General features: G+C 43.5%; 1 protein-coding gene across 2 annotated transcripts; it reads left to right on the forward strand.

The window, feature by feature from the left end:
- Window positions 1-873: 873 nt before the first annotated feature.
- Window positions 874-26,818, forward strand: DHDDS (dehydrodolichyl diphosphate synthase subunit). 2 transcript variants are annotated; one of them, XM_054999664.1, is made up of 9 exons: window positions 874-996; window positions 9,738-9,854; window positions 11,224-11,340; window positions 14,772-14,914; window positions 18,674-18,790; window positions 19,404-19,505; window positions 21,186-21,300; window positions 24,457-24,564; window positions 25,293-26,818. In XM_054999664.1, exons 2-9 carry the CDS (start codon window positions 9,792-9,794, stop codon window positions 25,527-25,529), a joined length of 1,002 nt encoding a protein of 333 aa, XP_054855639.1. In that variant the 5' UTR covers window positions 874-996; window positions 9,738-9,791; the 3' UTR covers window positions 25,530-26,818. The 2 variants fall into 2 exon arrangements, with proteins under 2 accessions (XP_054855639.1, XP_054855638.1); XM_054999663.1 differs by lacking the exon at window positions 874-996 and adding an exon at window positions 1,156-1,266 and having other exon boundaries at window positions 11,224-11,342; window positions 14,771-14,914.

Genomic DNA, 26,818 nt, shown 5'->3' on the forward strand with positions numbered 1-26,818 from the left:
TCTGACTCGGTCTAATCAATGGGGCTTACTCCCATGACAGGTCTGTCGGATTGCAATCTGCCCTGTAACATGGCTACCCATCCGAAATAACCAATCTAAGAGAAAACAATTCATTCAGAGTGGGTGAGAAGGACCACTCTTAGGTTGCCACCTCCAATTTGGGGACTTTTTAGAGACTGGGAGGGGCCTTTCTAGGGAAGGGGTGGAGTAGAGGGAATGGCTGGAGCTCTTCTGGATGTGAAGAGCTCTTCTGGGTGGTGCATCGACTACAGTGGAGAACTAGGATCTCGGCGACTCAGTTTCGATTCCCTGCTCAGTGGGTGACCCTGGGCCTGTCACATTCTCAACCAAACCTGCCTCATAGGGTCGACGTGGGGGAAACATGGAGGAGAGGAGAATGATGTCAAAATCTCTCTCTCTCTCTCCTGCCACTTCCTCCAGGCGAACTAATCTCTGTAATCTGCCCTGCTCCCCATTTGTGATTGATGGGGCACAAGAGGATTGATCCGTCTCAAGGAGAAAGGGGGACTGTAGAAGTTAATAAACATCGAACCACTGGGGCGGGGGGGGGGGCGCAGCGTGAAACCAGAAAAGGGATCCAACGGGGGCAGCATAGAGGCTCCGGAGAGGTGTATTGATTTGGCGCCGATCGCCATCTGCAGAGCGTGGCGCGGAGGGGCGCGTCTTCCCATCGGTCCCCTCGCTCCACCCCGCCGCGAATCGTCCAGCTCGGGCCAGCCCCACGCGGGTTGACTCGGGGCGGCCGCGCGCCCCCCTCTCCGAACGGGACATCCCCGGGAATCCTGCCGCCCGGAGCGGGCGCGGGCGCGCGCGCATTGGCTCCCCCGGTGACGCAACTCGGGGCTAGGGCGGCGCGCGGTGACATATACGGAAGGGCACGTCACAGCCGCCTGCAGACGGCAGCCGGGAGAGCTGCAGCTGGAACAGCCGTCGCCGAGAGCGCCGCTTCCACGCCTGGGCGCCGCGTAGAGGCTGGTGAGTGGCGGAGACACGTGTGAACCCTCCCTCCTCTTTTTCTCGCGTGTGTTTGGGGGGTGGGGGTGCAGTTCTGCTCCCGCCCTGCTGCATGGAGCCCTGCAGGGAAGGGGCCGGGAAGAGGCTCCCTCTTACTCCGTGCAGGAGGCGAGGGTGTCCCTGTCTGGCTTTGGCAGAGGATGGCCTTTCCTTCCTTCCCTCCTGGGCGCCGCAGAGAAGCTGATGAGTGTCGGAGACACGTGTGAATCTTCCCTTCTCTCTTTCTCGCATGTATGTTGCGGGGGGGGGGAGTGCAGTTCTAATGCATGGAGGCAAAGGGTGGGGGACCGGCTTCCTGTTGCTCCGTGCAGGAGGTGAGGATGTCCCTGCGTGGCTTTGGCAGGGGGTGGCCCTTCCTTCTTTCCCTCCTGGGCGTCCGCGTGCATGTCTCACCCTGGGGCAGAAAACAGACGAAACAACCAATCCCAGTTTTCGGAACAAATGCTCGAAGGTCTTCTCTTCGTTTTTCACCCAATCCGCTGTTAATAGCAAGCTTTCCTTTCTAGCTCTTTTGTGGCTGCGTATAGCAGTTAAATTTTGTTATATTTTTACCCCCTCCCCTTCCTTCGGCGAGTTCAGTACATCTTCATTGGTTCTTCCCTCCTCCCTTTTCTCCTAACAGCCATCCTGTGAGGTAGGCTATGCTGAGACCTAGTGTAACCCCCAAGAATTTGCATCTGGCTGAGATCACCCAGAAAGTTTCATGGTCGTGTGCTGTAACAGTTCCTGTTCTGTTCTGATCCTGCTCTTCTTCCACGAGCTCAGGGTAGTGTGTGTGGTTCTCCCAACCTCCATTTTAAGCCTTGCAGCAACAACCTTGTGAGGTAGGTTGGGCCAGAAGTGAGTGCCCCAAGGTCACTCATTGAGCTGAGCAGAACTCAGTCTGGCGCTCTAACCACTATACAATACTATATCTCCACAGTTTGCAGTAGCCAAGTGCCGTGCTGGTTTTAAAACCATATTTGTACCCTGGATTAATTACACAGTCGGAGAAGCATCCTTGTCCCGCATAATGTTCTACTCTGAAAAATGTACGCAGCCATGAACTATTGGAAGGCTGGGATATAATTATGGGATGTAATTTTAGATAAATACATTTTGGCGGCAGCAGCTTGCATGCTGCCTTAATGTTCATGTGCCTACATGGCCATAAATATGTGTTCAAAGAATGGCAAATCCACATACTACTTGAAGGTTGAACTTCTAGAGCTCTTGTGAAGTGAACTGAACCTCAACGAAGGATAACTCTAGCACAGGGTCCCCATCCTTTTCGAACCTGCAGGCACCTTTGGAAATCTGACACAAGGTGTCAGGACAATATGGCTGTGGCAGAAGGCGATGTGAACAAGAAAATGTGAGGGGGTGAGGTTATTTATAACTCTAATAGTAACTCTTCAGTTCAGCATTTCAAGCAGAAGCTCTGTTTAACAAGATGCCTTTTTAAAATGAATGTATTGTTTTAAAATATTTTCTTGCATACACAAACTTCAGTCATGCAGTAAAGATCCTTGTGCTGTGGAGACAGCTGCTGCCAAAGCAACATTTTTAAAAATCTGCATGACCAATCAGCTCTCCCATAGTCAGTCAGAATCCCTGCTGGTAAAAGCCTCGTTGGACCCTGCAACTGGGTGGGTGCCAGTGTAGAGTTCCCCTTTACACTATTACTAAGCAGTACAATAATTATCAAAAAGAGTGAACCATTTAATCAAGTACAAAATATAGCAACTGAATGAAGTCTAAACAATGTAATCACTATTAGTTAATCACTCAATCATATAAGTCATAGAAAAATAATACCAGAGTCCAGTATCTAAATAAATAATCTCTCAAGAATATATCAACGGTATATCAACCACAAAATTTCCAAGTCACACAAAATTTCCAAGTTGCACAGTCACAATGTCCATTACAGGAAATTGCAAGTTGAATAGCAGCCAGATGTTCCCTCCACAGGAGACCAGGATGGAGTTGTCTGTAGTCCAGATGTGGGTCTGTTCAATTCTGGAGGAAGCTGGCACTTTTCTAGCCCGACACACAGCTAGCAATAGAATGTTTCGCCACAAAGGCTTTCTCCGGGGCTATCACTTCTATTTTAAACAAAGGTCGTACTCAGAAAGCATTCAAAAAGTAAATGACTGTAAATTTGAAATACCACAATCTCTACATGATGCAATGTTATACTTAACAAATAGTGAAACATTTTCATGCTTTAGAGAAAATTTGGTCTGGTCTTGTTTCAACGGCCACAATGTCCGGGTTAACGCGCAGTTAGCGTTCCTATTTAAATCTCATTCACATTTAAAGTGGTAATGTCCTAATTATAAATTCATCTCAAGAAGGAACAGGTCTCACTGTTAAAGTGGAAATGTCCAAATCAGATATCAGATGCATGTTACAAAAAGCACGTCATTTCAAAGTCAACATTCAGTCCTCTCGGGGCCAAAGACCCTAATTGGAATATCCAGAAGCTCTCCCTCTGCAGTAGTTTCCTGGTTGGGATTTTTCCTTCCTTATCTCGTACCACCTCAAGAATCGTGAATCTTCTGTCTGTCTCCTTGTGCCGTAACTGTTGGAAGTGGGCTACTACTGGGGCTTCTATCACCTAAGTTTAGATAGATGTTCCTGAATTCTAATACGAACTGCCCTACCAGTACTGCCTATATAGATTTTACTGCATGGGCATTGTATAAGATAGATCACTCCTTGAGTATTACATGTGGAGAAGTTGTGTAGTTTAATCTCCCGGTCGCCTTTGTGGCGAAACATTCTATTGCTAGCTGTGTGTCAGGCTAGAAAAGTGCCAGCTACCTCCAGAACGGAATAGAACCACGTCTGGACTACAGACAACTCCATCCTGGTCTCCTGTGGAGGGAATGTCTGGCCGCTATACAACTTGCAATTTCCTGTAATGGACATTGTAACTGTGCGACTTGGAAATTTTGTGTGACTTGGAAATTTTGTGGTTGATATACCGTGTACACTGCTGGCACCAGGGTTTCTGGCGCCTGCGGCAACCCCTGTGTGCATGCTGCACGCGCGCACAGGCCACGGACTGTGAGATGACGTCATCACATGATGACGTCATTGCGCAGCGCAAGCTGGGGGCATTCGCTGGCAGATGGCTGGGGGGTGGGTGGGTGGAGGCTGCTCCGCGCTCCGCACGCCGCCCCAGCAGCGGCTTGTGGCTGCTGCGCCCGGCTGGGTCATGTGGCAGTGGCGGCATGGGGCTGGCTGCAACAGCTGCGGGCCAGCCACGCCAGCTCTGCGGCGTGTGCCTCCGCCCCCAACACCCCCTCCGGCTCCTCTCCCGGGCCCTCGCGCCTGAGGCCACTGCCTACCTGGCCTCTATGGGTGTGCCAGCCCTGACCGTGTATGCTTCTTAAGAGATTATTTATTTAGATACTGGACTCTGATATATTTTTCTATGACTTATATGATTGATTGATTAGTAACTAATAGTGATTACATTGTTTAGACTTCATTCAATTGCTATATTTGTACTTGATTAAATGGTTCACTATTTTTGATAATTATTGTACGTATACTGTAGAGGGGAACTCTCTGCTTAGTTTTGGTTCCATTTTAGTTCCTCCAGAGCGCCTCTTGTTTTGTAGACGGGTGCCAGTGTATGCCTCCCTCAGGCACCACGTTGGGGTGTCTGCTCTAGCATATCATGTCCTTCTTTTTTCTTACAAGGCACCCCCCTCCCCAAGACGGGGGCAAAATAGGGGCAGTGAATTAACAAGGGTGGATGTCAGAAATTGGGACTGCCCTGGCAAATGGGGAGGGAGTGGGAAAACAGCAGCTGGAGTATATAACTTTTTATGGCTTTCTAAAATGTTTACCGCTGTATCATCAAAATCATGCCAAAATCATACCAAAGACAGATCAGATACATGCAAAACCAAGTTAAACAACAGAATAAATTATATCATCTAAAACATTTATATGCCACATTTCCACCCAAATAGGGTCCCCAAACTGGTTAAAGGGATCAATGTCTAGCCTGCCTGCTTCTAATAAAGGGTTCGCTGTCCTCTGTTGGGATCGTGTGTGTGTGGGTTTTTTCCCTCTATATACTTATCGTTAGTTGGGAATAATGGGATGCCTTGGAAAAGGGAATAGCTTCCTTCTGCCTACCTTGTAAGTGGGGATTGGAAAAAATGCTAGTTTTAGCTGGAGGTCCCCCTCCTCTTCTTGTGTGGGGAATATGAATCTGCTCCAAAACTTTGTTGGACATTAAGGGTGGCATTTTCAGCCTAAGAGCAGGCTATGTTCAGTCTGTGCCATCTTCCCCAGATGCATAGAGGGTTGCAAATGGTTACTGTTGATTAAAATTCTCATAATTTTTTTTCTTTATGCATGTCTGTTGATATGTTTCCTTATGCATTTGATGAATGAACTTTAGCCTGTGAAATCTAATGCCCCAATAAACCTGCTAGACCTTAAGGTGCCAAAAAGCTCCTGCTCCCCATTCTGTATACCTCGAACCACACATACTTAGTTTTGTCTAGCCCAGACCAACTCTTTATTTACTGCATATTGGGTTTCTTCCTTTGGAACTATGTATTTTCAGTTTTGTGTCCTTTGAGTTACTTTACTTTTACTCTGGAAATTTGGAACAACTCAGAGTCTTTCCTGGCATTTGTCTGTAACTCCTTAAGGAGACCTGCCTCTCTCTTGGAGTGCCCGCGCCCCAGCGTTCAGGGTTCATCTCACTGGATTGTTCCCACCCCCCATCCCCAAGGCATATTCTGAGAGTTATCTCATTCCGATCTCATCAGCAATTTTATGCTCTGCCTCTGGAGTATTTCCAGGGAAAGAATTTCATTTTAATAGAAGACACTTCCCGGTAACGTTCTGTGATGTCTGGTGAAGAGCATTCTGTTTCAAGCAGTCAAGAGCCTTCCCAGCTTGCAGACTTACTTGTGAACAAGCAGGCTAGGCTACGGCACTCACAGCAGTTGTTCCACTTGTCAATTTGGGTGCACATTGCAGCAGAAACTCTTGCCAGGAGGAGGAAAGGAAATTCAGCCCGCCTCCTGGCAAGATCAGGGTGGTGTGCACACATCCCCTTGATGATCTAGAGTTCTTTTTGTGAGGTGGGAAAGATATATATGTGAATGTCTATGTGAATCCTCAGTGTGGGGCAATATCCCATCACTCATCTGGTGCAGGATAATACCATCTTTCCACACACATATTTGTGAGTACACAGTGAGGAGTATGAGTACACAGTAGCAGAGTACACAGTGAAGTCCAGTGAGAAGAAATATAATTTAAGATAAGTTTGTCTAGTTAAAGAAGAACTTCATTTTAAAACTATTTACAATAAGATAAACAACAAACTGAGAGAATCATGTCTTGTACAGGAGAGAGAGAGAGAGTTTCAGCGACAGACATTTTACAACTGAATCAGAACAGAATCTTCACTTACAGCAGGGAGGGGCTAGTTCAGCAGGTACAGATAAACAAACCATACAAAATATCAAGCCTTTTACTCTGCAAGCACTCTACATTTAAATTAGGCCTACAATCCCCTTCTCACTTGTGCCTCATTTAAATTAACCAAATTTAATCCATTACGCAGTTTCTCGAAGTTCTCTGCACTTAAAGGCTTTGTTAAGTTGTCAGCTACCATTTGTAATGTTGGACAATATTCCATTTCGATAAACCCTTTTTGACACAAATCTTTTATTGCGTGACATCTTATAGCGCTATATGTTTAGTGCATGCATTTATTTTCTCTGATTGCACTAACTTTAAACAACTCTGATTATCTTCAAACATTTTAATAGGCTCTGAATTTGGCACTCCCAGATCTGCTATAATCTGGCTAAGCCATTGTGCTTCTTTGCACACCTCTGTTGCAGCTACATATTCTGCCTCCATGGTAGAATAAGCTACAGAGTTTTGTTTCCTGCTAGCCCAACTTATAGTTCCATTTTCTAATAAGAAAACAAATCTACTCATCAATTTACAATCTGTTCTGTCTCCAGCCTAATCTGCATCTGTATATCCAATTAAATTAGGATCTGTTTTTACTGTTAACTTTAAGATCAGTGGTTCCTTTTAAATATCTCACTATCATTTTCAGTGCAATCCAGTCCCGACTAGTGGGTGCACTCACTGTTCTACATGGTGTACCCACTGCAGATGCAATATCAGGTCTGCATGTGTTAGCTAAAAACAATAGTTTTCCTATTACAGTTCTGTACAAATAATTATCAGGGAAAGGTTCACTTTCATCCTTTTCTGAAATGAAATTAGTACACATTGGGGTTGTCACGACATTTGCTTCCTTTAAACCCATAAACTCTATGCAAAACTTTTTGATCCAAACACTAATGTGACTTATATTTGACACTCTACCAAACCAAAGTTCAAATGCTGTTTTATTAGTAGCTTTTGTTGGCAATCTATTCTGCAAATATGTTGCAGTCATCACAGCTTCACCCCAATATTTATATGGCAAGTTAGATTCTGTCAACATACATCATTAGATAGTGATTCTTTCTTTCTGGGATAAATGGTACAGTGTGCAGTATTGCTTGTGGTTTTCTCCCAAAGAGATTTTCAACACTTGCAATGTAGTTCTTCAGTTTTTCTGCAGCTTCTGATTTTTCCTTCAAAAGATAAGTAACACAGTGTCTGGAAAAATCGTCAATAAATGTTAATATATATCTATTTTGTCCACATGACATTGGTTGAATACAAATATCTGTATGAATAAGCTGCAAAGGTTTTGTTGTTCTCTGACTTTGTTTAGGGATAGGTCTTGTCCCCTTCCCCAATAGACAATTTTCACATTTTTCCCTATTCAAGTCAATTTTACAAGGTTTAATTTCCATTCCTCTTACCAAACCTTTCTTTTGCATTTCTTCTATTATGCTGAAGACTCTGTGACCAAGCCTTTTATGCCACAGATGAATGCATCTTGCTCTTGAACTCTGTTTTGCCAAATTTGCGCTCTCTTGGCTTGTATCTAGAACAAAAACTCCATTATTTTCAAAACCTTGAGCATACAGAACACCATCTCTAGTAATTGTGCATCTGTTTCCTCTAAAATTTATATTAAAACCACGCTTGGTCAAAGCAGATGTACTAAACAAACTGTCTGTTAATTCTGGCAAGTAAACCACATTTTTCACCTCATTGTAGATAATTCTTCCTCTTGCTACACATTTAAGCAAGCCTTCTCCTTTACCTTGAATGGCTGTTTTATTACCATTTGCAATGGACACATCCTCCGATGAGGTTTCATTCAGTTCGTTGAAGAACTCAGAATTACAGGTCAGATGCATGGAAGCTCCAGAATCAATTATCCAACCAGAGGATTTAGTATTAATATCCTTGCCTTTTCCACACTCTGAAATTACTAAATTATTCCGGTGAGCAACAAAAACATTTTTCATGTGCCTTTTGCTTCCACTCTGTTGCTTTTCTTTGCTAACACCACTTGCTTTACACAGTCTCAAGAAAAATGACATTTTTCCACAAATTTTTTTTTCTAGTTTTATCTTTCTTGTTTGCAACTTGTAAAGTGGTTCTATGCTTAGAGTTATACTCAGTCCTTCATGCAAAACATGCCTGTGTTTCACCCTCTGCTGCCTTCTCTGCTTTCCTATATGCCTCTTCCTTAAGTCGTGAGACAACATATTTCATAGAAAGTTCATATTTTGTCTCTAGTGCATGTATCAAAGAGCTGTAACTTTCAGTCTGGCTTGTCAAAATTAAAATGATTTTTTTCCTCTTCATCAAATTTCTTGCCTATAGTATTCAGGTGATCCATTAACTCTGTCACTTGACTTATATGCTTTTCTAGATCACCACCTTCGTTTAATTTTAAATTAAACAACTTTCTTGACAAGTACAGTCTCTCATTCAGTGAGGTTCTCTCATACAATTCTCTCACTCCCAGCCACAGTTCTCTGGCTGTCTTAAAGTCTCTTATGTGGTGTAAGTCACTATCACTCACATAAGTTGCAATTTCTGCCCTTGCCTTTCTGTCTTGTTTTTCCCAATTCACCTTTTGGGCTTCTTCTTCTGGTGGTATTCCACTGTTTCCCACAAATCCTTCTCCAGCTCATTCTCCATTCTGAACTTCCATAAAGGATAGTTACTGGAGTTAAGAACAGGCATGGCAGGCTCTAGCAATTTTACTGCCTTTAAATACGTGGCCATTATGTCTCTTCTTTTATTTCTCTTAAATATATTTACTTCTCTTCACTGGCTGGCTGTGAGGGAGGAGAGAGATATATGTGAATATCTCTGTGAATCCTCAGTGTGGGTCAATGTCCCATCACTCACCTGGTGCAGGATATACCACCTTTCCACACACATGTATGTGTGTAGTGAAGTCCAGTGAGAAGAAATATAATTTAAGATAAGTTTGTTTAGTTAAAGAAGAACTTCATTTTAAAACTATTTACAATAAGATAAACAACAAACTGAGAGAAACATTCATGTCTTGTACAGGAGAGAGAGAGAGTTTCAGCAACAAACATTTTACAACTGACACAGAACAGAATCTTCACTCACAGCAGGGAGAGGCTAATTCAGCAGGTACAGATAAACTATACAAAGTATCAAGCCTTTTACTCCACAAGCACTCTGTACATTCAAATTAGGCCACAGTGTTTTATTCCTATACTTTTTTCCTCCGCTCTTTCAGTGACTTCTTATTTTTGGCATTCCTGCAGGCTTAAACAGAAGTACAGTTCCTCTCCGTCCCTCTGAGCAAAACAGGACCAAGTATGTCGTGGATAACAGAAGGTGAACTGTCTATGCTTGAGAGGTTCTGTGCCAGCGTGTTAAAAGTAAGTTAAACTGATGCTTAGGGTTGGATACTGTGTATTTCTTGCATGCAGTTGTGTGAACAGGTTGTGCTAGGCTGTGAGGGAATTCTCGATAAAGCCTGGCTGTAAAGGATGAGTCAGTTAATAGCTGTTAGCTTTCATAGTTAAATGGAGCCTGTATGTGCAAATCTATGAGATGATGGAGATCAATAATAAGGCGTGACCTTCGCCTTCCTGGCCCTACTGGTAACCTTAAAGAGGCTAACGGGAGGTTGTAGTTGGGAAGAAAATACAGACCTAAACAGATTCTTGGTGCCATCCTTAGCAGAGTTACAACTTTCTAAGTCCATTGATTGCTTTGGCCTTTGAAGAGTGTAATTTAGGATTGCCCTGTTTGTCCTGGTCAGTCTGGTATGAATTAACCTCTGCGAGAGTTTCAGTGGAATAAATCAGAAGAGCGCAAAGTGCTCGGATAAGTTCTCCCCTTAACTCTTCATTTGGGTCATGGAAAGAGAGCTTTCTCATTATAAAACTGGTGGTGTGATTCCCCCCGCCCCTTGTACTGTGGAAGAGAGTGTCAGGAAATTTCTCTAACCTAAGCTTGTTGCTGCGGATCTTCCTAAGGGAAAAAGAAAACTCGACCTGTTCTTTTTTTAAGCTGTGGACTGTGCAAAATAAAACAGGAGCCCAGTGGCACCTTAAAGATTAACAAAATTTATTCTAGCTTTTGTGGGTTAGACTCGCTTTATCAGATCCATTGGAATGTACATCCATCCAGGTGTTTCACTGTTCAGTAGTGTGCTCTTAACAGTTACTGACTTATGTGCTTTGCTTGTTTGATTCCCGCCCCCCAAAGAAAGGTGGAATACACGTTTGCTACACAAACTCTGTGGTCCGTGCCCACCATGTGAACTGTGGATAGAGTGCAAAAGATGAAGGACTTTTGCATTAATTGCACATATACCTGCAGGGGTTAGTTGATGCAAATATTTTTTTAAAAAAATTGTACTCTGCTTTTCTCTCCAGTGGGAGAGAAAAGTAGCTCACAACATTGTTCTTCCCTCCGACTCTGTCCCCACAACAACTTGGGCTGAGAGAGAGTTGTGGTCCAAGGACACCCCGTGAGCTTCCTTTGCAGAGTGCAGATTCTCCCCCTTCTTCCTCATTGTCATTCCTTATGATGCCCCATGTGACTCACCTGAAAGTTATACTTAGATATCCTATTGACTATTTATTTCTTCTGCCGATCTCTCTCTTCTGGCCACTATCTGTGTTCTAGATCTTTCCTTTCACTCTCCTTAAAACGTAAGCTCAGGTAAGGGGCTCAGATAAAACTCAGTTGACTCCCATTCCCTTTTGCCTCAGCCTCTCTTCCTTTCTTTGCATCCAGGCTGGACCGATGCCCAAGCATGTGGCGTTCATCATGGATGGCAACCGGCGTTATGCTCAAAAGCACAATGTGAAAAAGTTAGAGGGACACACACAAGGATTTGCAAAACTGGCACAGGTGGGGAGTACCTTTTCTGAATAGGATGCAATGGGCAGCTCTGGCTCCCACTCTCTGCTGTATACCTGGCCATAGGATGCTTTTTTAGTCTCCAAGAGGTTATTTTTCTTTTTTGTCCAGATATTTCTAAGAAAATCTTGCCAATGTATGTACATATAATTCGTTTGGTATGATTAGAGAAAGCAAGGTGTTAGGCTCAAAAGTTATGGGCAGGTATGAAGTAAAGATAAACCTGGAGTAGTTCAGTCCCCTTCTCTAAAATCTAAGGTTTGGGTTTTGTGTAAAACAAACAAACAAAAAGTTAATATCTGACACTAATTTTATCGAGTGTGTAGACACTTCTGGAATTTTGAGGAAGTGTAACGGGGGCCAGCACAAAATGGCTGCCACAGGATACAGGACCAGTTGCAAAATGGCTGCCATGGGAGGCAGTCCGATGCTGGGAGGATACAAGCCAAGCATCCTCCTATGATAAAGCTAACTATTTTGGAATAGGCCTTCTCTGCAGAGTCAAAGGTGATGTTGGCCTCCGCTGAGGTGGAGGAAAGCCAGGATTGGCTCCTTGCTTTGGGGAAGAAGCAAAAAGGCACTGTGAAGCCATGCTGCAGATCGATGCTCTATCCCTTTGCCTCACAGAGATGTAAGGAACAATGTGCAGACAATATTCTGTTCAAAGACTCAGTAGGAAGAAAGCCTCCTCTGACCTTCAGTTTCCTAGCCAGTGAGTGTAAAGGCATCAACTTGATTAACAAGGGCCTGGAATGTCTCTTAAAACCTCCAGCAACTTATAACTGGAGAGCCAGTGTGGTTGTAATAGTTAGAGTTTCAGCCTAGGACTGGAGAGACCTGGATTCAAAATTTCACTTGGCTATTGAGGTTCCTTATAGTGCAATCTTAAACAGTTACTCTGGTCTAAGCCTATTGAAATCAATGGACTTAGAGTGGAGTAACTCTATTTAGGATTGCACTATTAATGACTTTGGGCCAGTCTCCTTCAGCCCAACAGAGCTGTTAGGATAAAACTAGGGGTGGGGGACCATCAGCTCCTTGGAGGAAGGGTAGGGTAAAAATGCATGCAATTTCTGAAGCATTAAATAACATCAGACAGAGCATTAAATTCCTTCAATAAGGAAACTGCTGGGTTTCCAGAAGGAATATTTCCCTGCCCCAGGCCCCAGGATAGCCACATGCACACTCTGCCACCAGTGGCTTTTTGATGGATTATTTTTAATTGATAATTGACATTGCAATATATTAAGCAATTTCTTTTTAAAGCCCTCAAAAAAGGCCCCAGAAGTGGGGGCGAGAACTGCTGCAGGAACTGGGGAAGAGGAAATGGCTTCTGTGCAGGCAGTGCTGTGAAAATCTGGACATCCCTGCCCACCCAGCAGCCATCAGTTTTGCAGTCTTTCCTAAACCTTTGCAGCAAAGCGGGTTTGGGAAACATTGGAGAAAAGCTGAAAGGTCACTAATGCACCAGAGTGCTTTGGAGAAGCGGGGAAAGAACTCCAACAGTGTCAAAGCTGGGGCAAATTACCTGTGTGGAAAAAAACTTGGATGGACAGATGGTCTGATGCAATATAAGGCAGCTGCATGTATTCAGTGTGCCTGTGCCAGTCCCTCTTGACCCTTTTGTTTTTGATTGTGCCATAATTCCATTAGATAGAGAAACCTCTGTGTAGATTTTACTCTGACCTTAAGAATTTTGGGTGCAGCCCATGAACTGGGGATGAATTCAGGTTGGCTTGCATTTCTCAGTCCCTCAACAGTTTCCCAGAAATCTAGATTAGAACTTTCAGCAGCATGCCATTGCGCAAGATCGCAGGTAGTTGGGGGCGGGGTGGAATCACAGTCTGTGTTAAAACTTTATTGGCCGTAACCTGCTAATTACGTTGCATTTATCAGCTTCAAAAGGTAGGTGTTTTTGAGAGGAAGGTGCTTCGCTGTTCCTCTGAGTTGAAGATGTTTGTTTTCTTCTGTGAGATGACTGTGTGCAGTCTTGCTCGGGGTTTGGAATATGTTATAATTGTGTCATATAATTACTTCAAAGTATTTGTGGTGAGTAGGTTTGGAGGTGGCAGTCTTTGAGTAATCCCAGGAGCTATTTATGCCAGCTAGAGTTTTGAACTAGAATGGTTCAAATTCCTGCACTGCTGTGGAAGCTTTTTGTGTCAGTCATATACGCCTGGCCTAACCTACCTCACAGGGTTGTTGTGAGGATAAAATGGAGGAGAGGAGAAAGATGTACTCCTCGGGTTTCCACTGCGGGGAAAGGGGGGGGTAGAAGCACAGAAAATAAATACAAATTAAACTTGTGATGCACTGATTGTTGGAGAGGAGCTTAAATGTTTTCCTCTGACATGCTAATTTTTTTCCTTTATGAATGGGGGAATATTCAGAAGTCCAAACACCCCCTCCCCCCTCCCCCCACACACAAAGTCTAGGAAAAAATTATAAACGTCCACTGTATCCCAGTTACTTTGCAGGAGCAACCTGGAAACCACTTTTCCTAAAACTGTAGAGTCTTTCGGTTATTTTAAAAGACGAGCACCTCTATTACGGCAGACAGTGTAATCGGACTCTGACCCATGCGTAAAGTAGGCTTTGACTCACAGATTTCTGCGGCAGTAAACCTGTTCGTCTCTAAGGTGCCACAAGATTTTTGGTTGCTCTGACTGCAGTATGCCGATACCGTTGCCTCATCGCTTGCCAGCACTTTTTATTCTACTCTTCCTTAAAGGATCTTGGCGCAGGGTACATGGGTATCCTGAAAGGCGGTATATAAATCGGTTGTTGTTTTCCCTTCTTCTGTTTTTTATCCTTGCAACAACCCTATGATGAACATTAGAATGAGAGAGTGACTGGCCCAGTTTAGTGGTCAGAGTGTTGGAGACTCAGCTTTGAATCCCATCTCTGCTATGGACAATTGCTGTAGCATAGTGGTTAAGTGGCTGGACTGTGAATCAGCACTCTGCTAGTTTGACTCCCACTACTGCCACAAACTTTGCAGGTGGCCTTGGATAAGCCACTCCTCTCAGCCCCAGCTCCCTACTGTATTGTGGCGATAATAGAAACACTGAGTTTGTTCACTGCTTCGAGTGTAGCACTATTCTGTCCAGAAGGGCAGTATATAAGCACCCAGTAGTTGTTGTTGTTGACTTACTGAGTGACCTTGGGCCAGTGACACAGGGTTGCTGTGAGGATTAAAGGGATGAGAGAAGATTGATGTGAGTTGCTTTGGGTACCCCACTGGGGAGAAAACTAAGTCATCTGAAAACTTCATGGCGGTGTCCTATTCCAGTGCTCTCTGTCCACTACACCACGCTGGTTCCCAGCTGAATAAGTTACTATTGAAGTTTATGGGATTGTCAGAATGTATGGATGACGCAGTCTCCCACTTTGGCCCTCAGTGATACTTTCCCTCTTTACAGACTCTGCAGTGGTGCTTGTCTCTGGGTATCCGGGAAGTCACAGTTTACGCCTTCAGTATAGAGAACTTCAAGCGGTCCAAGGAAGAAGTGGATGGGCTGATGGAACTGGCGAGGCAGAAATTCATCCGTCTTCTAGAGGAACAGTAAGTCTCCTGTCCAACCTCACTCCCCACCCCACAAACCTTAAGGGAAAACTCTGCCAAGAAAATTCTAGAACAGAGATTGTGGGAAGAGGTAGGTGCGGAAGTGAGAGAAAAGCACAGCTCAAGCCAGTCTTCTGAAAGTATAATTTTTTGATAATCACATGGTAGGGGCCTTCAAGGAATCTACGTGTATGTTGGGGGAGAGGTAGATAAATGAGAAATGTCCTTTACTCGCCCAGCTCTCTACCTCCCTCTTCAAAATATGATGAGCTCTTAAGGGCTCAAGCAGACCAATACTGCAGTTGCTCCTCTTCCCATGAACTGACTCACAGCTACTTTCAATATACCAGAAGCAATGAGCCTAATGAGTTCTCAGAGAATTTTTAAGGGGCATTGTATTTTTTTTAAAAAAATATGCAGGCCAGGAGAGTCGTCTCCTTGTCCTACCTTGTCTGTGGATGGGGCCTATTTAACGTCCATCCTTGACCACCAAGTTAGCTTTTAGAGGGAACAAGCCTTTGAGGAATTGGGAAGAATTAAGAATTGGGAACCCCTTGTCCTCTGAAAAGGCTTGCCAGGTGTGGCTTGGGGTATTCCTGGAGATTTGGGGATGGTGCCTGAAAAGGGCAGAGCTTGGAGAGCAGAGTGGGGATATACTTCCCTTATTTTGTTAAAATAAAATTTTCTTTAAAATCCTGAAGGCACTGAAAGCTGTAGATATACAAATCTTAACAAACCCAAAGAACTGTGCACGTTGCGCCTTGTATGTGGTTGTCCATTCATCTAAGTCAGCAGAATGTAATTCCTGTCCTTAGAAGACGCTGAGGTGGCACCTCGTCAGTTGCCTTCCTTGCCACTTCCATATCAGATTGATGGCTTCTGCTGTGTGAGAGGAGACACATAAATAAGGATTTTAGCTTTGGATATGATTGGCTATACACATGAAATCAGGAGAATTCATAATTTGGCTTTTTATTTGGATTACTATATGTCTTCATTATTTTATTTCCACACCTGTGGTTTACAACTCAGTAGAATATACCTGTATGTATTCCCTCGTACAATTCCTAGAGATAATTGCCTGAAAAACATTAACTACAACTTTGAAACTGCCACACTTGCCTCATACTATATTGACAGTGGCATCCATTCCTTGTTAACGTGCAATTTTTCCTTTAGAAATGGGAAAATTTCCACGGGAAAAACACTAGAATATTCTCTGTCCCACACCTCATCTGATAAAAGTGGTGTGGTGGACACAGTGTAGAACATGGGTGTGGGAGATTCCTTGCTATGCAACAAAAGTCACTCTTTCTCATTCTAACCTACCTCAGAGGATTGGTGTGAGTTAAAAATAGAGAATGTTTTTGGAATCCCCAACGGGAAGGAAAACGGGGTATAACTACAGCTAAATAAGGAAAATCAGGCTTTTAATCAACAAATTTCTGTTGAGGTTTTGTTGGCTAGTGGAGCTGGAGAGGTGGGAAGATCAGACCCATCTTTGCCAGCCAGAGCTCAGTTACAGTCCAGCTGTATACATTCTCCAAAATCTTGGAGCAAACACAGTGAGGAAAAAGATCATATGCTTGTATTCATCTGTCAAATGCAAATTGTGCTTAATGTAGTTTTTCTCGAGATTGTGCAGCAAAGGGAACAAGTGTTTAACCCTTCTGTCTCTATTCACTTTCAGTGTTGAAAACAAAGTCATTGCTTTGTTGGCTTTTTAAATGACAAAAGATGTGTGCCTTTAAATGTGTACGCATGCGCGCACACACATCCTGTTTTTAAATGCTGGTAACAAAGCAAAGAACTGGGTGTTGATTAGCAAAACTGAAATAAGGTTGAAAGGTTAAACCATCTTTCCCTTCTCTGCATGGCCTTGATGCAAACCGAAACTGAATGAGCCTGTCATTTTCCATTTGATTTGAGTTATCGGGGAGAAAAGTTGTCTTAAAAATATTTAAAATAAATACATTTGTATAGATGAATAGAGATGCGTGATTCTCAGCTGTTTTTTGTATTATAAAGTTCATTTGTTTCCACCACTGTGTTATTGATTACTATACCCCTCCTTTCCTCTCTCTTAAGGTAGCTTTTGTTATGGCAAAGTAAAATAACGCCCTTGTTTACAGTAGCTTAAGGACAGATGACCCTTCTTGTTCACAGGGGATCTGGTCCTGAGATTGCCGTGAATGGTGAAATCAGTGACTACTGGAAGGCAGGGGGTCTGCTGCCTCCCAGTAGCAAATAACATTTTCCCCAAAATGTAACAATCATCATTCTTGATCATGCGGTGAGAATGCATGTGTACCCAGTGCTGATGAGCTGGCGGCCATGCGGTGAGTGTCCTTGTGGCACATGCTCAGGGCTAGCGGCATTGCATGGTTGGGCCATGGACTGTGAATTAGTTAAACTGTGCATGGTGAAGCTCTGCTGTAACCCCTCAATACATTGTCAGCATGCTTATTTATTTCACTTTCCAGATGCAGAGGAGTTAGCCATGTTAGTCTGTAGTAGCAAAATAGTAAAGAGTCCAGTAGCACCTTTAAGACTAACCAACTTTATTGTAGCATAAGCTTTCAAGAGCCACAGCTCTGCATCTGATGAAGAGAGCTGTGGCTCTCAAAAGCTTATGCTACAATAAAGTTGGTTAGTCTTAAAGGTGCTACTGGACTCTTTACTATCCAGATGGCCTGTGTTGCTGCTACTGGAGACCTTCTCCAGAAGGGCTTAAATCTGACCTGTTATCTTTCATGTAGCCCTGCTGTTCCCTTCCTTTTTTTCTCCTTATGGGAAAACTGTTGTGACACACATTCTCAAGCATGAGTCTTAACCTCAGCTGTACCATTTTGAACTCATCTACTTTCTCATCCTCTGATGTGGCGTATGTGGCATAAATGCCGTTTTGTTCCGGTCAAAGGACAAACCCATCTTTCCCTGTGCGAAAGAATAAATGGGCAGAGTATTTAGAAAAGAGGGCGAACATTTCAGTCTTCCAGGGCATTCTGTTACTGATCTTAAAATCACTGTTGTCCGACAGAAAAACTTCAGAAGGAAAATCTCTCACCAAATTGCTGAATCAGTGTTAGTCAAGAAATTTAACACTGTCCCTGTCAGGTCTTAACTTGCATTTCCCACCCCGTACAGATGTTTACTCCAGCGATACCTCTATAACTTCCTATTGTATCTGCGTATCTCATCTTAACTTGTGCTGGGTTTTATGTTTCACCTATCTAACAACAATTGGGAGTGCCTCTCTCACACCCATTGTGAGGAAACTGATTACGGTGAGGATTGGATCTTGTTTTGAACTGGCCTGTCTTTGAAACACCCCCCTCCCCTCCTGCATCGTCACCACCATCCTTCTGTGAGGTATATAAATCAAGCCTGTGGAATTAATGCTGTGGTATGACTAATGAAGTGAGCTCTGACAAACCCTCTCCCCCCCACCCACACACACAGATAAGCTTTTGTAAGTCTTTAAGGTGCCACTGAACTCCTGTTTTGATCCTCTCATATAGCCTAACACAGACAACCATCTCTATATCCTGTTTCAAATATATATGCACAGTTTATATGAAGCATTTCTTTAGGTACCCAAAGGTCAACTACAGTGCCATCTTTTAAAGCAAAGGTACATTCAGTGGGCTGAGAAGGGTATAACACTGTTTAGGATTGCAGCATTAATATCGTTTATGCTGGCATTACCGGGGTGGGCTTGGCTTGTATCTTCTCAGTACTTATTTTTCTTCTTTATAGGGACAATCTGGAGAAACATGGTGTGTGTGTTCGTGTCCTCGGCGACCTGACTCTCCTGCCACTCGATATCCAGGAGCTGATTGCCAAGGTTGTCCTGAGCACAGAGCAGTACAACAAGTGAGGAGTCCTGCCCTGACTTTTTTTGGAAACACATTGGTTTATAAAACAAATAAACACCATCTATATTGGGGGTCTACAGCCTCTGGACTCTAGAGCCAAATGTGACTCAGTATAGAACCAAATAAGGGTTTTTTTAAAAGGGTCTTTCTGCTTTACAGAAAGAGAAACGGATTACTGGCCAACTGGTCACTTCTATCAAATGTGAGCCATGTGCAGATTCTGTGCCAGTGCACTGAAATGTGTGGTGCTTCTGTGTATTATTTATTAGTTATAGTGAGACTTTGTGTGTGCCTCTTCCTAATAAAGGAGTCACAACAACCTGTGTTAGGGCAGCAGAAACTTTACAGATAATTAATCAACATGTTCATTGTATAGCTTTCAGGTATGCCAATGGACTTTCAAATGCTGGCTGTTTTCTTGATCTCTAGCTCTAATTTAATTAATAAAAGGTGAGGACCGTTGTGAGTGTGTGTGAGAGAGAGCTAACCATTCCCGTCCTCTTATTCCCTATATAGTATTCCACGTAACTCCACATTCTTTTTTTTCTGCAGCATCTTTTGTTGAGTTGCTTCCTCTTACATCAGTCTTTTTTTTAAAAAAAAATGAACAGGTGTTTTCTGAATATCTGCTTTGCATACACATCGAGAGATGAGATTAGCAACGCTGTGAAAGAGGTGGCTTGGGGTGTCGAAGAAGGGCTGCTGAAGCCGAGGTAACCATACATGCTGGTGTATTAATACTTCTGCTCGCTGATGTCCCTTGCACCTGGACCTTCCAAGCCAAATCAGAAGCCAATCTGAACCAGACACAATTACATTTTTCTGCCCTTCAGTTCATACCCAAAGTCTCAAGCCTCTGGCCAGGCTCAGGCTTTTAAAACCTGCAGCAGGAGGACAGACAAAGGGTTTTTCCACACACTCAGTTTATTTCTGATTTTCCTAGCATTTGATCCCCAAGCACTGGAGTTGGTTTGGATGTGGTTCTTTTGCACATTTGCCCTCCCTCTGCATTTTTACAGTTTTGGAGTCAATTTGCTTTAAATAATCTGGATTTCCAGGTGAGGGGGCTGTCATCACCAGTGGCATCACAGATCCCCCCCCCCTTTTAATTTTTTGAACAGGCTTATATTGACATATTGATTTAAGGGCTGTATTTTTCCATGGAGAGGTCTAACTCTGACACCCATCCCTAAGTCCCTCCCCATGGTCCAGACCACCCAGAGCAAGGAGGAAGAGGCTGGCCCCAGTGGTGCAAAACAACTTCTGAGGATGAAGCCCAGGGTAGCGGTGGTTATGCCCCTTTCAAAGTGTACCATTTTTCTGGTATAGAATTGATCACGCCCCCCCCCCCCAGGCCACCAGGTCTTTTGCAAATTAAAAAAAAATAACTTTTCATATTGCTTTATTGATACACTATTGGAATAATAGATGCAACAGGGTTCTATGAATTCACAACTTTCTTTTTTTTAAGTAAGTCTGTAGCCCCTTCCCTTGTTGAGATATAAGGGGAAAGGCCTTTGTTTAAATTTTTTAAAACAAAACTCAGGCGGGGGGGAGAGGATGAGTGGTTTAATGAGGATGAATGCCCAGTCATCAAAAAGTGGGTTGGAGGTGGGTGGGAATGAGGCAAACAAAATCCAAAGAAGTGGTACGCATGAGGAACTAAGGCGACTTGGAATCGGCTTTAAAAAAAAGATTGAGGCAAAAGAACGGGGGGGAAATGCGGGGTGGGGGAGTGAAAACTAAAGGCAAAAGAACTTATGTGGAATTGAGGGATAAATCAAAGCAGTATGAGGGCAGAAAAAACCTGTGTCGAAACCCCCAAACACTTAGCCTCGTTGTCTACAGTTCTCCTCTACTCATGGAGGAAGTGGGGAAGGTGGTGGCAAACACAATCTGGCTGGCTACTATCAGGTATCTGAAGAAGTGAGCCGTGGCTCATGAAAGCTCATACCCTACCACTAATTTTGTCAGTCTTCTAGGTGCTACTGGACTCTTGTTATTTTCCACTGCTACAGACAGACTAACACGGCTACCCATCTTGATCAGAGCATAATGATCAGCTAGAATAAGAGGCCCAGAAATAATAGGGGCCCCAGAAATGATTGCTAAGAAAGGTAGTATTAAGGTGTGGGGGGGGGGGCGGGGGGGACTGAGCTGCCTACAGTGAAAAGAGAGCAGTGCCCGCGGGGTTGGAATTACGTTGCAGTCGACGTCTAACTTGCTCAGTTAGGCCTCTGCTGATGAAGGTCCCTGTGGTAGGGTTGCAGTGTACCTCTTTTCACAGAGATGGGCCCCACTTGTGAGAGCCTATACCATGCCTTTCACTGACTCAAACAAGAAGCATTTTGCTCCTGGCTAAGCTAACTGTAGTTTTGTCTCTCCTCCCTCAGCGATGTGTCGGAATCATTACTGGACAAGTGTCTCTATACTTGCAAGTCCCCCCATCCAGACATCCTAATAAGAACTTCAGGAGAGGTCCGGCTTAGCGATTTCTTGCTTTGGCAGGTAAAAATGAAAGAATTTTTGTTTAGAAGTTCCACCTCATTTTTCCTCCTCGGTGAGGGCTCAAAGTGGATCACAACATCCTGCTCCTTTCTGCCGTTATCGTCACAGCAACTACCACCCTTGTGAGGTAGGTATGGCTGAGAGAGAGAGAGAGAGTGGCTGGCCTAAAGTCACCCAGCAAGCATTACTGGCAGAGTGGGGATTTTAACCTGAGTCTCCTAGGTCCTAGTCTGAGACTCTGACCACTACACTGGCACCAAGCAGAAGTAAGCCTCTGTTGAGTCGCAAAAGCCTCCTTTCCTAGTCTAACATGAATCCCTTTCAGAGACCACTTATGCTCTGGGGACCTGACTGGAATTCTCATCTTTTAAACTTCTCCATTTCAGACATTTTTAGAGAGAGAAACGACTTTTGCCCCCAAGATGAAGTTTTTCAAGTTTTATTGTTGCAAAATGATTAGTTATCAGTTCAGCAAGAAGATGGATAAATCCTTACAACTCAGGTCTGGATGAAGAATATCACCTCTATATGAGAACTTAGTTTATCCTGGAATCTTGCAAAACCTGATGTTTGTTTTTTGTGTGTGGAGGGGGGTTTATTTTAGGAGCAGTTTTCCAACTGACAGTTGCAGAAGGGAGGGGGAGAAACCCAGAAAACAAATGAGCCACATCAGCCACACCCACTCCGTTTCAAACCTTGAGCAATCTGCCAGTTTCAGGCTTTAAATTCCAGAGAGATAGTTGTGTTACCCTGTTACAGCAACTGGGGGGGGAGTGTGTGTGTGTGTGTTTTGGCTTTTTAAGGGCTGACAGATTTATTGTGGCACCAGTTCTTAAAGCTGAAGAAAAAAGGACCCTCATTTTGATTTAAACAAACTTTTACAGCCCTTGACCTTAGCCCTCCTCTTCTCCCCGCTGGCAACAATTAGGCATCAGACCACCATTTTTCAAAGTACACACAACAAGCCCATGCGTGTCCCCGGGAGGCCTCAATCCTTCTACGTCCTGAAAACAATACAGTGAAAACTTCATCAGCTATGCTTGAAAAGCAAGGATTTTTTTAAAAAAAATTATCATTTTCATAGTGCTACATCGACCTACCATTGTAATAATAAATGCAGCAGATTCTCTGTATTCCCAGCTTTCATTTTTTTAAAAAGTAAGTCTCTAACCTGTCCCTTTGCGGAGATATAAGGAAAAAGGCATAGTTCTGCAATGGGATGGGCTAGAGATGTACTTTTTGAAAAAAATGGAAAGCAGGGAATCTTGCACCAAAAACTTCTCTGCTTATTGATCAAAGTGTCCTTCTGATCAGAGTAATCAAAAACTCATGTCCTTCTGTCCCATTTGCAGCCTGAAAGAGCCGAGTATTTTCAGGCAGAGGAAGCCTCATGTGTCTGCTTGTAACTTGGCCAGCGGATATAGCCGGGCTGGTTTTTTCCCTTGCTTTGGCATTCTTCTTTGGTGGAAGGTTGTGGTCCTCTGGCCAGTGGCAAAAGTATGTGATGTCTTGCTCTTCACATCTGCAGCCCTAGGGCAGATAGACAACGTCTGTTTCTGTTGCCGAAAGTCCCTTTCACAGTGCAGGGTTACTCCAGACTTGTTTTAGGTTGGTAGCTGTGTTGGTCTGCAGTAGAACAGCAGATTTAAGTTTGAGCTCTGCCTCCCATGTAATCAAGCAGTATTGTACCTTTGCACCCCGATGACCTTCTCTGTAACACCATCCAACTTTTGGCTGGGATATGATGGCTCAGGGATCTCCCTTCCTACTTATATTTGAAGGAGGGAGCTCTGACTCTCAAAAACTCATACCCAGAAAATCTTATTGATCTCTAAGGTGCCACTGGACTCAAATCTTGCTGTTCCGGACTTGTTGATTTCAGTGTTCCGGACTTGTTGATTTTATAGGATTCCTCTTTCAGCCTTATCAATTCATGTTTGTTTGTTTGTTTCTGATAGCTCTCTCTTCTTCCTTCGATAGGTTCACCCCAAACTCACCTCCTTTGTCTCCCCAGTCGCTCTAAGCTTGGCTGGCATTTCATATAATGTCACCGTCCCCCTTCCCCATACACTGTATCATAGTTGGAAAATGGCAGATTGATTGCTCAAGACTGAAATTTGCTCAATACACATGAAACAGAAACGATAACTAATTATAACAAGCAAATTAACAATTGCCTTTTGAGTCATAACTTATCAAACAGATGGATCCGATGATATATTTTTCTAGAGAGGGAAATGGAAGGAGTTGCCATTGACCTAATAATGAGACTATGCTAAAATTGTCCGTGAACACCAAAGCACATGAAATGAAACAAGCTTCCAATTGCAATTAAAGACTTAACTGAATTTATTCCAGCATCAGCTTTTGTGAGTTAAAACTCACTTCAGCAGAATGTAGATCCATTTTGTTGATGCTTCTCTGTTAGCAAAGGAAAGGCAGGGAGAGGAGTAATGTTATAAAAAGAAGCCCATTTGAAACAAGGTCTAATAACAGTAATCGTTTCACTCTGATGAAATGAGCTCTGACTCCTGAAAACTTCGGCTGGACTAAATTTTGTTAGTCTTTCAGGTACAGTTGGACTCCTGCTTTGCTGCTTTGGATTAACACTGCTACCCTATGGGAGTGATCACAAAATAAATGATATTTGGGATGGTGTTTCCGAAAGGATTGAAGGCAGGGAAGCGGGGAGCTGGCTTTCAAGGAAGCATGTGCTTTGGCTTGCTTTCTTGCACAACCATGCTTTTGACAGTGAAGGATAAATTGAACTCCCCTTCACTACCAGAAATCTTCAGAGGAAGGAAGTGAGTTGGATTTAAAGGAGCTGTGCTTTCTGGAGTATGTCCTCAGAGCCTCAATCATCATCTTGTCAGTCTCCCAAATATCTTTCTGCTGGCGATGAGGAAAGCGATTGTGGCAGAAGGCTTAAGTGTCCATGCAATTCCTGTGCATCTTCTGAGTCTTCTAAATTGCAGAACTGTAAAATTCAAAGGTGCTGAGAAAATCTTGAAATATCTTATGTAGTGAACTGCCCACAGACGTGCAATGCAAACATTAAGCACCTGGATAAAAGGCGTCATGTGGAGTTTCTCCCTTCAGCACGTTCCTACCTGTGCAGGTTACATTCAAGCCACGTTTCTCTCTCTCTCTCTGCAGACGTCTCATTCCTGCTTGGTGTTCCAGCCCGTCCTGTGGCCAGAGTATTCCTTCTGGAATTTGTGGGATGCTGTCATTCAGTACCAGATGAATCACAGTGCTTTGCAAGTAAGAAGTCTGGCAAGGACATGGCCCAGGCAGAATAGTAAACCGAAGGATGTACCTTTAACTATTAGCTCTGCCAATCTCTCAAGTGGCTCTTCTGCCACTGTCTGGAGCAATAGCCATGCCAATCAGGGAGATTGGGATAAGAAGTGGAACAGGGCAGAAGCACTTCTATGTCGCCAGCAGCACTGTCGTTTATGGAGCACCATGCACACCAAGGCCGCAACATAACAATAGTTCAAGTTGGAGAGTTTAATGTAATAGTGATATGGATCAGCTTTCTGCCACCCTTCCAGAGAGTTATTGTTGAGCCATCAGAGTGGCAGATCACAACTGCACAAAGATCTCTTAACAATGCCTCCAGCAAGCTACTGAATATCCGCCCTGAGCCTGCTTGCGGGGAGGGCGGAATATAAATATGATAAAATAAAAAAATAAAATATGCCGCATGCACAGGACTTCACACAGAGATCTCTGTGCACTGTGCTGTGGGACAGATGGGCCGGTGCCAGATTGTGAGTGGGCAGGTGATGGGCAGGAGGTAAAAGAAGCTTGAAAGCAAGGGTCCAAGCTCAGAAAACTTGAAAGTGTTGCCCTGGAGGGATTTTTGTAGGCACTTGAGGATATTAGAGTCAAATCTAGGAGCCAGAAAAGGCCAGTTTGTGCTTCTCTTAACTTACAGTAAAGAGAAATTGGTAAAATGCTGATGTGCCTTTTTGTTTTAAATTCAGAAAGCCAAAGATTTATACCTGGAAGAAAGGAAGTGGCAGCAGCTAGAAAATGACAAGATGTGTATAACTGAGAAGCTGAAACAAGAAGGGGGTGCATCCCCTGGCAATTCTCAACAGCGGCGAGAGCTCTTGAAAGAATGCAAAGCTCAGCGAGAAGAGAGGATCCAGGGCTTTTTGCAGGCTTTGGAAAAGAAGAGAATGGACTTCCTTGTCAAACTAAGCATGGTGTCTGCATGACCCAAAGGAACTTGTAAGGGGGAGGGTGGGGAAGAGGAAGTGTGTGAGACAAATTAGGATTCATGCAGCTACTTTTGTTCGAAAATGGGATCTTCTAAAGGTCTTGTGTTTCCAGTAGACACGGTGGCAAGGCTCTCTTTTCAACATCTTATTTCTGGTGGTTGAACTGTGACTGGGAATTTTCATATTTGGAACAAGTTACTGATTCCTAACGTAATACAGCTTAAGAGGTGATGGAACATAAGGCAATTAGCTTTAGAACTGCTAAATAAAAGGCAACATTGTGTAGGTGTGTTTGTGAAAGATCTGTGCATGCCCTGGCACTTTTTTTGTGTGTCCTTCCCCCCCCCCCCCATGCTACAATCTTTTTACATCGCTACTTCAGAGCCTTTAAAAGGCTGTTTGCAATGTGGCAGAGGGATACCACAGTTGTAAATGGTTAAAACTGCAAACTTACGCAGTTAGGAGGAAGCCCCACTGAATCTGGTGGGGCTTACTTCTGACCAAACATGCAGTAGTCTGTAAGAGAAAAACCCTTGTTGCAGGTACACCATCCCATTTGTGGGGTATGAGCCCCAAGGAGTTCTAAAGCAGCTTTCTTAGTCCCCTTTTGATAATGAGATAGACTAGCTATCCCATTCATGTCTTTTCTCCCATCTCTCGTTCCTGGAGTCCTTGTGGCCAGAAGGCATTAGAATTGGAGGGTGAGTTCACTTGCAGAATAGCACAGGAGGCTATGCTGCCCCCATCATTTTAGTACGTTGAGGGCCTAACATGCCCCTCTTCGTCCAAGAGCCCTGCAGAGATCTGGACTAACATATTGGCCACAATTGAGATTATTATACACGTATGTCTCTAATGCAGCATTCTCTGCTGGTTTTTTTTAAACAATGTGTGTGCAGTATTGTTAGTTTTTACTTTTTGATGGCACTTGTCCATTTTTTAAAAACTTGCAAATTCAGCATGCTGGATGCAGCTGGAAGAAGATGATTACATTATCAAGCAAAAATAAAGCATTTTTGTGATGTTTTTTTTTTAAATGAGCGGAATGTTATTAAGAATTGTTGCTTTTTCTAAAGGCTACGTGAATCCAAAGAGGTAACAGGTAGAGTTTAATGATCTTTTTTAAAGCTTTTCATGCTGAGGATGAGCAGACTGCTGATTACTGTGAGTCTTATAATTCAACAGTGAAAAGATACGCATCCTTTGATGCAAGTCATGAGTGCTGTATACAGAAATATTTGGTGATCAATAAATTATGGGAATTTTGTTCTCATACAATGGTTTTA

Source organism: Eublepharis macularius, chromosome 15, assembly GCF_028583425.1.
Source record: "Eublepharis macularius isolate TG4126 chromosome 15, MPM_Emac_v1.0, whole genome shotgun sequence".
Taxonomy (NCBI): Eukaryota; Metazoa; Chordata; class Lepidosauria; order Squamata; family Eublepharidae; genus Eublepharis; species Eublepharis macularius.